General features: G+C 42.1%; 2 protein-coding genes across 4 annotated transcripts in view; one reads left to right on the top strand and one right to left on the bottom strand.

The window, feature by feature from the left end:
• Window positions 1-10,443, bottom strand: part of ATP8A1 (ATPase phospholipid transporting 8A1) — a 231,850-nt gene extending 221,407 nt beyond the window's left edge. Inside the window, 1 exon segment of the mRNA XM_030313951.1 lies at window positions 10,300-10,443. Coding sequence (XP_030169811.1) covers window positions 10,300-10,348 — 49 coding nt within the window. The 5' untranslated portion in view covers window positions 10,349-10,443.
• A 325-nt stretch (window positions 10,444-10,768) lies between these two features.
• The window catches only part of GRXCR1 (glutaredoxin and cysteine rich domain containing 1), a 315,239-nt gene continuing 313,504 nt past the window's right edge, over window positions 10,769-12,503 (top strand). For all 3 annotated transcript variants that reach the window (XR_003968455.1, XR_003968456.1, XR_003968457.1), the window contains exons 1-2: window positions 10,769-10,885; window positions 12,130-12,199. The gene's annotated coding sequence lies outside the window, so the exon portion shown is untranslated. The remainder of the gene's footprint in view (window positions 10,886-12,129; window positions 12,200-12,503) is intronic.

Below are 12,503 nucleotides of genomic sequence, written 5' to 3'. Positions count from 1 at the left end.
AACCACATTCAACAATACATTAGAAGAATCATTTACCATCATCAACTGATATTTATCCCAGGATGGAAGAATGGTTCAATATCCAAAAATCAATCAACATGATGCACCATATTTGGGGCATCTGGGTGGCTCAGTAGGTTGAGTGTCTGACTTTGGCTCAGGTCACAATCTCATGCCTTCTGAGTTTAAGCCCTGCATTGGGGCTCTGTGCTGACAGCTTGGAGACTGGAGCCTGGAGCCTACTTCAGATTCTGTCTCCATCTCTCTCTCTTGGCCCCTTCCCTGCTCACACACTGTCACTGCCTCTCTCTCTCTGAAATATAAATAAACATTAAAAAAAATTAAAAAACATGATGCATCACATTAACAAAATGAAGGAAAAAACCCATATAATCATCTCAACAGATGCAGAAAAAGCATTTGACAAAATTCAATATCCATGGATAAAACTCTTAAAGTGGGTTTAGAAGGAATATATCTCAACATAATAAAGGCCATATACGACAAACCCACAGCTAACATCATACTCCATGGGGAAAAGCTGAAGGCCTTTCCTCTAAGATCAGGAATAAGACAAGTATGTCAATGCATGCCACATTTACTTATGAGAATACTGGAAGTCCTAGCCACAGCAATCAGACAAGAAAAAGAAAGAAAAGGCATCCAAATTGGTAAGGAAGAAGTAAAACTATTTGCAGATTACATGATTATACACACACATACTATATATGCACATATACACAAATATATATAAAACCCTAAAGACTTCACCAAGAAATTGGAATAAATGAAGTCAGTAAAGTTGCAGGGTACAAAATACACAGAAATCTGTTGTGTTTCTCTACACTAATAACAAAATAGCAGAAAGAGAAACTAAGAAAACAATTCTACTTACAACTGAACTCCCCCCCCGCCCCACCGAAAATACCTAAAAACCAAAGTAAAAGACTTGTACTCTGAAAACTAAAACATTGATTGAAGAAATTGAAGATGACACAAATGGAAAGATATACTGTGCTCATAGATGGAAGAATATTGTTAAAATATCCATACTGCCCAAAGCAATCTATAGATTCAATGCAATGCCTATCAAAAACCAATAGTATTTTAAACAGAATTAGAACAAAGAATCCTAAAATTTATAAGAAACCACAAAGGACCCTGAATAGCCAAAGTAATCTTGAAAAAGAAGAACAAAGTAGGAGGGGACCACAATCCTAGATTTCAAGCCATACTACATACAAAGCTATGGTAATCAAAACGGTATGGCATTGGCACAAAAATATATACATCAATGGAACAGGATAGAGAGCCCAGAAATAAGCCCATGCTTATATGGTTAATCAATCTAAAACAAAGGTGGGGCACCTGGGTGGCTCAGTTGGTTAAGCATCCAACTTCAGGTCAGGTCATGATCTCATGGTTTGTGGGTTGGAGCCCCATGTCGGGCTCTGTGCTGACAGCTCAGAACCTGTAGCCTGCTTCAGATTCTGTGTCTTCCTCTTTCTCTTCCCCTACCCTGCTTGTGCTCTCTCTCTTAAAAAATGAATAAATAGCCAGTTAAGCATTGAACTTTAGCTCAGGTAATGATCTCAGGGTTCGTGGGTTGGAACTCCACATCAGGCTCTATGCTGACAGCTCAGAGCCTGGAGCCTGCTTCAGATTCTGTGTCTCCCTCTCTCTCTGCCCCTCACTTGCTCATGCTCTGTCTCTCTCAAAAGTGAATAACATTTAAAAAAAAATTATTTTTAAAATTACAACAAGGGAAGCCAGAATACACAAAGGGGAAAAAGACAGCCTCTTCAATAAATGGTGTTTGGAGAACCAGATAGCTACATGCAAAATAATGAAACTAGACCACTTGTTTATGTCATACACCAAAACAAACTCAAAATGGATTAAAGAGATGAGATATGTAAGATATGAAAGAATAAAACTCCTTAAAGAAAAAATAAGCATGGAGCACCTGGGTGGCTCAGTCGGTTAAGCATCTGACTCTTGATTTTGGCTGAGGTCATGATCTCACGGTTTGGGAGATTGAGCACAGAGCCTCCTTGGGATTCTCCCTCTTCCTCTCTCTCTGCCCATCCCCAAATTGCCTGTGCACACACATGTACTCTCTCTCTCTCTCTCTCAAAATAAATAAGTAAACTTAAAAAAAAAAAGAAAGAAAAGAAAAAGTAGGCAATAATCTCTTGGACATTAGCCTTAGCAACATTTTTCTAGAGATGTCTCCTGAGGCAAGAGAATCAAAAGCAAAAATAAACTATTGGGATCCCACCAAAACAAACACACAAACAAACAAACTTTTGCACAATGAAGAAAATCATCAACAAAATGAAAAAGAAACCTAGTGAATGGGAGAAGATATTTGCAAATAATATATCTGATTAGGGGTTAACATCCAACATATATAAAGAAGTTATACAACTATCAAGAAGACAAATAATCTGATTAAAAATGGGCAGATGACATGAAGAGACATTTTTCCAAAGATGTACAGAAGGCCAAGAGACACATGAGAGTATCTCAACATCATTAACCATCAGGGGAATGCAAATCAAAACCACAATGAGATATCACCTTACACCTGTCAGAATGGCTGTTATTGGAAAGACAAATAAGTGTTGGCGAGGATGTGAAGAAAAAGGAACCCTCATTTACCATTAAGGAGAATGTAAACTGGTATAGCCACTATGGAAAACAATAAGGAGATTGTGCAAAAAAATTGATAATGTAAATACCATGTGATCCAGTAATACTACCAGTGGGTACTTACCCAAAGGAAACGAAAACACTAATTTGAAAAGATATATGCACCCCTATGTTTATTGAAGCACTATTTACCATACTCAAGATATGGAAGCAACCCAAGAATCCACCGATGGATGGATCCACACACACATATATACATATAATGGAATATTACTCAACCATAAAGAAGAATGAAATCTTGCCATTTGAGACAACACATCCCTGTGGGATGGGCCTATAGACTCCAGGACCTACAGGACCTGCTAAGTGAAAAAGGTCAGAGGAAGAAAAATTACATGATTTCACTTATGTGTGGAATTTCATAAATAAAAGAAATGAACAAAGAAACAAAAAACAGAAACACACTCACAGACACAGAGAACAAACTGATGGTTGTCAGAGGCAAGGAGGGTAGAAAGGATGGGCAAAATGGGTGAAGGGGAGTGGGAGGTACAGGCTTCCAGATATGGAATGAAAAAGTCATAGGAATGAAAGGCACAGCATAGAGATTATAGTCAATTGTATTGTAACAGTACTGTGAGGTGACAGAAGGTGGCTACACTTGGCAGTGAGCAGAACATAATGCATGGAGAAGTTCAATCATTATGTTATACATCTGAAACTAATGTAACATTGTATGCCAACTACAATGATTTTTTTCATTTAAAAAATGCTTCTGAAAATTAACATACACTAGAAAACACTATAAAGAAGTTAACAAACTATAAGCAGCGAAAAATTACTATCTTTAACATATGAGAAGGTCTTAAATTTCAATACAAAACAAATTCCATGTCATTTTATGACAAAATATATTCAACCTAATAACTGAAAGCAATGTAAACTTAGAGATTCATTTTTTGCATCGGATATTCATAAGGGTGAGAAAGGTGGCAAAACAATGTTGGAGAAGGAATAGAGAAGTATGCACTCTTGGTTACTTTCAGATGTATAAATTGATACAATCTTTCCAGCAATTTTGAAATATGTATCAATAGCCATTTAAAAGATGCATACTTTTGATCCAGAAATCCCTTTCCTAGGGCCTTTTTACAAAGAAATAATCAGAAAAGTGTACAAATGTCTAAAAATGCTTATTCAAGAATCCTTTTTAAAAACCTGAAATGACCTAAATGCCATAGAAAATCCCTTAGTAATTATACATTAACATAAAAATGTTAAGCTTTCATGAAATTAATGATCTATGTATTCAGCAAATAGTATTGAGCCCCTACTAAATTCTAGGCTCAGCTCTAGGCAGAGAATATAAACTATCACTGTTTCCCACTGGAAAGTAGTTGCAAATATATGTATTAAAATGTTAACGGTAGTTATATTTGGAAGGCATAGTTTGGGGTGATTTTTACTGTCTTTCTGACACCTTTTACAGTGCGCATTTTTTTCCAATGAGCAAGTGTGAAACTTCTAAGATCCAGAGAACAATGTTAGGCTTTTCCATTAAAAACAAAGTTCAGAGTTATCCATTCATGTGACAAACATGGAGGGCCACTACCCTAAGTGCAGTGTAGAGCAGTAAACAGATCACACTGTTCACACTGTTGTTTTTGTTTTTTGTTTTGTTTTGTTTTTAAATTGCTCTCGCAGGAGGAGGGTGTCAAATAGGTCTAGTTGTAAGGCATCTCTAGATCATCTTACCTCTAAGTCATAAGATTAATTTATTCATTCAACAATATCTGAGCTTCTATTACATTCCAGGCAACGTCCTCAGTGGGAGCCATGTATCGGTAAACAAAATAGACAAAAATCCCCGCCTTTAGTTTAGGGAATTTACAATCCAGAGAATAATAGCTTTGAAAGGTACGGGCTCCAGCTAGTAGTGAAGAATGAGACTGCTGCCTTTACAACATTTACATTCTAATGAAACTGTGAACAGAAACCTATACTATAGGGTTCATACTAGAGAAACTCAACTTCAAAACTATACTCACCACACAAACTTTCCTATGGTTGTAAAGTAGCACATGATTCAGTTCTCACTGTTTTTGAAATGACATGATGAAAATGTGAACAATATGCTATATTTTAGAAAACCTTAAAAATTTTAGTTCTGCCACACTTACTATCTCTAGAATTGCACTAAGAGAAATGAAATGTATTGGGGATTCTCAAATACTGATTTTGTGAAGTATCACTATACTCACATTCCCACTCTCTCACAATGCCGTATCAGTTCTAAATCTAAAACCGATCTCCAGGTTTCCTTTGGGATCTCATTCATTCACCACACCTTTTTGTCTCATCACCCGACTAGCTGGCACACAGCAGGTGCATAATACATGCTTATTAAAGGAACAGGTATTCTTAGTCATCTTTTACCTGGACAAATGAAACCTCCCCCAAATTTCCCTTTAACAATTCTTACAGAAACTACTCGAATGTTCCTTTTGCTATCTTTTAAGTAAATAAAACACAATATGCTATAAAATTGCAAACATTTTAAAGTTGCCATTTACACAGACTAGTTTAGGAAAACAATGCCTAAAACAACTAAATTGATCACTTCGCACATATTTTACACAACCAAATGAATGTCTTACATTTTAGCCTAATATTCAGCAGAAGAAAATGCAAACTATTGGACAGGTGTGTGTGTATGTGTACATTTCCTTAGTTTTGAACAATTTAATGCTTATTATTTTATCAATTATGAGCTCCAGAACACTCCTTTATTTCAAGCAAGAGCCTTTGCCAATCTCAACACCTGAAGGTCTCTGTGCCTGTTAGCTGTGTACCCAATAGCCATTCTTTCTTTCTCCTTTAGTAATAAAACACTGAGTAATGTGGCTAGCTAGAAAATTCCATTCCCAGCTTCCCTTGCAGATGGAAGCCACAGTAAAATAAACAAGAGTCTTTGTGTGGTACTTCCAGGAAAACCCTTTGGTCTTTCATCTTTCTGTGTTTTCCTACCTGGAGCTTTTCCATGATGGTTGGAACCCCAGCAACCATGTTATGACTTCATGGAAGATGGTGAAGCAGAAAGGTGTAAGGAGACAATGTCCCTTCCAATTTTATGTATCAAGCATAGCCGCTCTGGACTGCTTACCTCCATTCTAGTGTTACAAGAGAAAATTTTGTATAAACCACCACAACTTCAGTCCCTGATTCTAACATTCCTAATGTTGTATTTAGAGACTCATTTGATTTAGCTGGGGTAAAAATGAAGAAATTCAGAATTCTTAGTCTTCTGTTTCATCCTGTTTTGCTTTCTGGAAAATTTATCTACTCTCAGGGATTACCTATTACCTCTGAACTCAAGATTCCCATTTGATTTTGCCCGCATCTAACTTCCAATTCTAAGTATCTTCAAAACACATCCCCTTGGATATCCCACAATTACTACTTCTCATTGTATTGACTCTCCTCAATTTCCTTATCTTTTAATAATTTTCCCAGTCAATCAGATTCAAGACTAAAGCAGAGGTCCTCAAAATGTGTTTCACTTATACCAGAACATCCTGGGACGTTCATTAAGAATGTAGATTCTCAGTCCTGCAGATCTAATGAAGAAAATCTTCATGAGTAACACCCCCAAAATGCGGCTTTAATGAGATACTAGAGATCTTACAAACATTAGAATTCAAAATTCCTGCTTTAGAATTTCCTTTTATTTTAATCCATTTGTCTCCCGATCTACATTGCTATGTTCTATGATGTGACTTTTGTGACCTCCTTTCCTACTATTCTCCCCCACACTGTTCCTTTAACACTCCTGACTCTCTTGTCTTGGGGGCCTGTGCTGTGACTATTCCCTCTACCTAGAACACTCTTCCTTCCCCTAGATCTCCACAAGGCTAATTCCTTCACTTTCTCCATGGCATCTTTTCAGTGAAGGCCAGCCTAATCAACCTATTTAAAATTGTAATCCATCCACCAACCTTATGCATCGTACCTTCCTGTTATATTTCCTGTAGTACTTACCACATAACAAATTCTATAATTTGCTAATTCATTGTGTTTTCCTGGTCTCTTAACTGACTAAAATGTAAGCACCTCCAGGGCAGAGCTTTTTTTCTATCCTGTTCACCAGTGTATCCCAAGTATCTGAAATAGAACTTGTAGGAGCTCAACAGATACTTGCTGAATGAGTTAATGTTTTACTCAGCAATATCTCAGATTCCTCCCTTCCCATTCTCACTGCTGTACTTCAAAACTAATCCTGACCTTTGTCATTACTAGATTTTTTTTTTTTTTAATGATAAGAGTCTATCTTGCCATTCTCTCCAAACCATCCAACATGCTTCCAGATGCATCTTTCTAAGACATTTATTTTTTTGGGGATGTCATTCCCCTATGATGATTTGGGGCCTAACTGGCCCTGTTACATTACACACTGGACTCATGCTTGAAGGAGAAATGGGTTAGACAAACTCTAAGATCTCCTTCAAATACTTGATTCTGTATCCAAATGACTCATCTTGGTATTTGAAATACCTTGTAATCTAGCAGTAATTTACCTATACATATTTATATCCTGCTCCTTCCAAGTTTCCCCTGCTCCTGGCTAATTTCCTTAATATCTCTCAAATAAGCTATGTTGACTTTCACCATTTTTTCAATTGGTTACTCTCTACCTTTAACACCCTCCCAACTACTGAAAGAAAAAAAAAAAAAAAGGCAATATCCTTTGAAATCTTGCTACACAGACCCGAAGGCCAGTGCCATCCAGCATTATCTGGGAGTATGTCAGAAATGCAACAGCTGCAGCCCCATCCCAGACCTACCAACTTGGAATCTATACCTAACAAGATCCCTAGATGACTGATGTGCTCCTTAAAGTTTGGGAAGCCCTCATCTCAAATTATTCCTCAATGAAGCATTCACTCAGTAGGCCTCATGTTCTATGTCCTGACCTCCAGTGGTATGTACGTCAGCCACAGAAAGCACAATGTTCAATTAATAGCATCCCCTCGTGACTATTTATTCCTTATTTCTTGTAAGTTCTCTAGCCTTAATTGGGATGTAAATAACTTGTACTCAGGAAAGCCGTGCATCTGGCCAATCTGGCTGCAGGGAACAGAAACCCATTTAAGTCACTTGGAGGGAAAAAAAGAGCTTATTCTAACACTGCTTGGGAACAGTGACTAGAAAACTCAGGGAGGGAGGAGTTCCAAGGCTGGGCTACCGCCTGTCAGCATCTGTCTCTCTGCCCCATTCTCTCCATCCAATCCATTCTCTCTCCTATTTTTCTCTGTTTACCATAGTCCCTGCTTCCTCATGACAGCAGCATTCATGTGACCTATTAGAGCCAGCCATTCTTTCCTCCACTAGCCTATTCACCTCTGTCCCTTTCTGTTTCAATTTTCACCCTCTGGCTATAAGCTTAACTCTTCCCATGAGAGAGATGCTCACCACAGAGAATCTTTTTGAGCCAAACCACAAGGTTACAAGTGTCTGCGCCACCTTGTAGGATTGTCTGCCCTTGAGTCATGAGACCACCCTGGTCCAATCGGCTGAGCCAAAGGCGTTGCAGTTCAGAACAAGGCCCTTTAGGCAGCAGGAGCTGTCAAAGGAGAATATTCCTTAGGAAAGAAAAGTGTGGGCAGGGCGGGCAATGAGCCATATCTCCAGCCCACAGAGTCATTATTTATGTTGTCCTCACCATAGTCCTGAGCAACCTACTGAGCACATAATAAACTGAAACTAACCACTATGCGAGGGAAGAGTCATTCACCAAGCTCCATTATGGCCCTGACACTGGGATGCACAGGGAATACAAAGATTAAATAAAAGTCCTTATTTTCCCAGAGCTCTAAGTCCAAACGTGTCACTGAACTAGCTACTTGACCTTGGGCAAGTACCTCAACGTGGGCCACGGTTTCCTCAACTATCGGATGAGACCACCTTCACTTACCTCCAGGAGTGTTGAGAAAATGCTTGGAAAAATACACATAACAATAAAAAACAATACTGTAGCATTTCGGTATTAATAACACCCACTCACATGCCACAGGTTTTGCATTGTTTTCTGGTCTTTTCTCTTTTTCTGATTTCCCACGATACATGGTTCATTAGTTGCTGCTATTTGAAAAAACAATCCCAATTATTACCACTCTATTTTCATTACCTGTATGGCTCACTCAGATGATTAGAAATATTCATTCATTTCACTCAGATGTATAAGATGAAAAAGAACGAATAAATTTTTTACCGTGTACTTTTAAAAAATGATACTACCATTTATTCACCTTGTATCCAAAATTGTCATGTCTTACATACTTTTCCATTACAGTACAAATAACAATAAGTATGTACAAAATTCCTATGCAGGACACAGGTCAGCTTTGACTCTTGTGTGGCCACTACTCAGAACGGTTTCATTTAGTATTGCCTAAACGCTCTAACAAGTAAACGACAGATACTACAACTCAATGTCCCCATTTTTTTTTTTTTTACATGAAGATTCTGAGGAGGAAAAACAGTAAAATGGCCTGTCTCAAGCCCTGGAGTCCTAGTCTCCTAACTGCTAGACCTTTCTAAAACCACTTTACCACCTGCCTCACATTAAGGGACGGGTGGAGGGGGGAGGGTGGGAACCAGTGATGACTGCAAGATAGACTAGTTCTCAAAACCATGTTATTCCACCTTTTGCAAATTCAAGTCCTGGTTTATGGGAGAGAAAAACAAAACAAAACTCGAGATATGTACAACCTTGGCTTTGCCATAAGCAAAATCAAGAAATGTTTACCGAGTGACTGTCACTTGCCAGGAAGAATGCTGAGGGCTCCTGAGCTAAGATGAAGAGGGTGTCTCAGCCCTCCAAAAGCTTACTTGCTATACCCTTGGGCATCTGTTGCTCACTGCTGACAGGTGTAGCCATTCAACAGCTGGCCCTGGGTGGAGCAAAGAAAACGGCTTCCACCTAGCTAAAAAGTCAGCTTAGCCGGCCAAAGTGAGGACATCAAGGAAAAGGAAAAACAAAAATGAGATCTCAGACGGAAGCTGGGTGGACTCCACTGCAGGAGGGAGAACTGCAGACCGTAATGCACAGAACCCGCTGGGCACCCAGCCGCAATTAAGGCTCCTCACGCTGTCAGAGGCAAGGGGCTGTGGATCAAAGGATCCTGAATCTGGAAAACGCACCCCGCTCCTTGGGGAGCCGCGGGGAGGGAGCTGCAAAAAGGTGGGTGCCAGAGGCGGGGGCGGCGGGCTGGGGTCTGTTCAATAGGGTGAAGAAGCCAAGTGGAGACAGGGTGGCTGCTGCGCTAGCGGGGAGGGCGGTGGGCAGGACGAGAGCCCTCGGTGACAGGAACCGAATTGTCACGCTGCGGTGTAAAGCAAGCCCTGGGGCTCCCGCCGAGGACACCAATTTCAGGGCTCTAGAGCCGGGAAGCGGTCTGCGAATGCACTGCAGGCGGCGCTGGGAGAAGGATCTGCCAGGGCAGGCACGACAACCAGACTTACCTAGGGGAAGAGGTGGGACGGGGGCATCTTTTCCCTAACACACACACGGCCCGACCCCAAGCTGGCCCTGAGCCACCCCCGTGCGCGCTGCGCGCACAGCCCCGCGCTGCGGCGGCCGCTCACCCTCCGCGCGGGAGCGGATTTCCGACACGGTCCTCCGCATGGTGGGCATCGCTGCGCCCGCCGCAGGTGGATCCTCAGCTGGGACTCTGCACCTGTCACGGCGCCGCGCGGGCGGGAGACCTGGCTGCGCGGCGCCGAGTGCTCAGCGGCCGCGCGGGCCCCGCTGCCCACCCAGGGCAGCGCCGCCGCCGGACGGCCCCCGCACGCCGGAGCTGGAGGAAGAGACTACGAAGGTGGCGGCGTCTGCGGCGCTAGCGAGCTCTCCCGGCAGCCGCCGAGGGGGCGGCTCGACGAGGGGAGGAGCTCGGGTGCCGACGCCGGGGGAGGGGTCGCCGAGGCTCGCGCTCACACGCTCCCGCTGCAGCCCGGCGGGGAAGTCGGGAGAGGGGCGGGGAGAGAGCCGGGAGAACCTCCTCCGCCCCGCCCCGCCCCGCCCCGGGCCGCACCATTCCTGCGGGGGAAGGGTGGTCAGCTCCCAGCCTCTTCTTCACCCCCCGGGCGCCCTCGCTCCGTCTCGCAGCTTCGGCTTGTCCCGTTCTTGCTCCACACGGTTCTGACTCTGCCGAAGTCTTGACCAGAGAGGAAGGTGTGCTTTGGCCCCTGTATCTCCGTGTATCTCCTTCCCACTACCCTGCGGCTTTTAATAGCAATGGAGTTGGCCTTGGTCTAGAAAGTGGTGTTGGGTCCGAGTGGACCGGCGAAGGGGGCGAGAAGGCTTGGGACGCCAAGGGTTAAGTGCCAGTCCGGGCAATGGAAAGGGACCCCGAGTTCGCCGCCTGGGTGGAATTCTAGCCTCCCAGAGCGGCCGGCAACCCTCACTGCCTGAGCCTTACTTGCCCCATAGCCCGGCCCGCGAGCAACAGGCTCTGAGGCCGGGCTTCCCACCCCCGCGCCAGTGCTCCTCCGGCCACGGTGCTTGGCTGCAGGCGGACTGCTTGCGAGTGGGCCGTAGCGTCCCGCCAGTGTGTGCGCTCAGTCCGACGACGCTCGGGAATTGCAGTAAATTCAACAATTGCGCTAGGTGGTTCACAAAGGACTTTTTTGTTTTGGGTTTTGCGTGGAGTCAAACCTGCAGGAAGTTGAGTGCAGTAGTTTTACTTGAAAAGGGGAAGTGTCCTAGCATAAAAGCCATAAATGCTACATTTTAATTTGCTCCATACCCTAGTGATCATCCTAACCTCATTACCTTTTATTTTGTATAGCAAGGTCTATGCTAACAAGTTTTTGAAACTAGTACCGTATTCTTTTATTGCTGATTTTATCTTCAAGTTAGGATGTAAGGTTTTATGTAGATTCTGGTGAGCTGCTGAGATGGCAAGAAAGGAATAAATTAAATTAAAAGCAATTTGCTTCTTCCTTCATCTTGTGCTTTTCCTCCAGTATCCCGTGGAAGAGAGGCCTTTTATGTGAGTTGTTTTCAGATCCTGAAGGGAGAGATCTGAGGAGGTTTGACCAGAGAGATAAGTGATTATTCCCAACCCTCAAGATAAAATGAAATCCACTAACAGCATCTTATCTCCATTTGTGGTATTTCCTTTGCCTCCTGCAGGTAACATTTGCTAATCAGAGCCCTGGCCTACATTAATACTCCCCGTTATGTGGTCAATGCATATTTATGAAGAGCCCACTCTCCTAGGCTCTGATTCAAAGGCTGGGATTAGAACAAAGAAAATGTATTTCCAGTATTCCTGAAACATCAGCAAGGGTAGAGCAGGGCTCAAGATAATTGTGTTTTAGTGATGGTCATGATTTGCAAGTATGGTCTTCGAAAAGTAAGAAATAAGCAGTCTTGTTAGGGCTGTCATCACTGGCCATTTTTATTTCTTCCAGGTCCAGGACTTCCTGTATAAAGCGGGTATCCTCTGGCTTCATGAACATGAGTCTGGAACAAATTAAAAGGGTAAGTACAACCATGGAGACAGTAAAAATAAAACAAAACATCAGCTTTAAAAGTTAGTGAACAGAAACCAGAGAAAATGCTGTGCTTTTATGATTAACATTTTAGGTATAGTTTTATATAAAGCCAGAGCCAGTTTTTATTCAAAATCAGTGCACAGCAGCATGACGGTTTTTGATTTATGAGCAATCACCTTTGTAGTTCCTAACGAGCCCTCAAGTGAAGTTCAATTCTGCTTAACTGAAGGGAGTTTCAGAGATTACCTGTATTTTCTAGAGAAATCTATTTTATATGGTTCTGTGCGTGT

This window comes from Lynx canadensis, chromosome B1, assembly GCF_007474595.2.
Source record: "Lynx canadensis isolate LIC74 chromosome B1, mLynCan4.pri.v2, whole genome shotgun sequence".
NCBI classification, from domain to species: Eukaryota; Metazoa; Chordata; class Mammalia; order Carnivora; family Felidae; genus Lynx; species Lynx canadensis.
The sequence above is the reverse complement of the archived record's forward strand: the minus strand, read 5'-3'. Positions and strand labels throughout refer to the sequence as shown.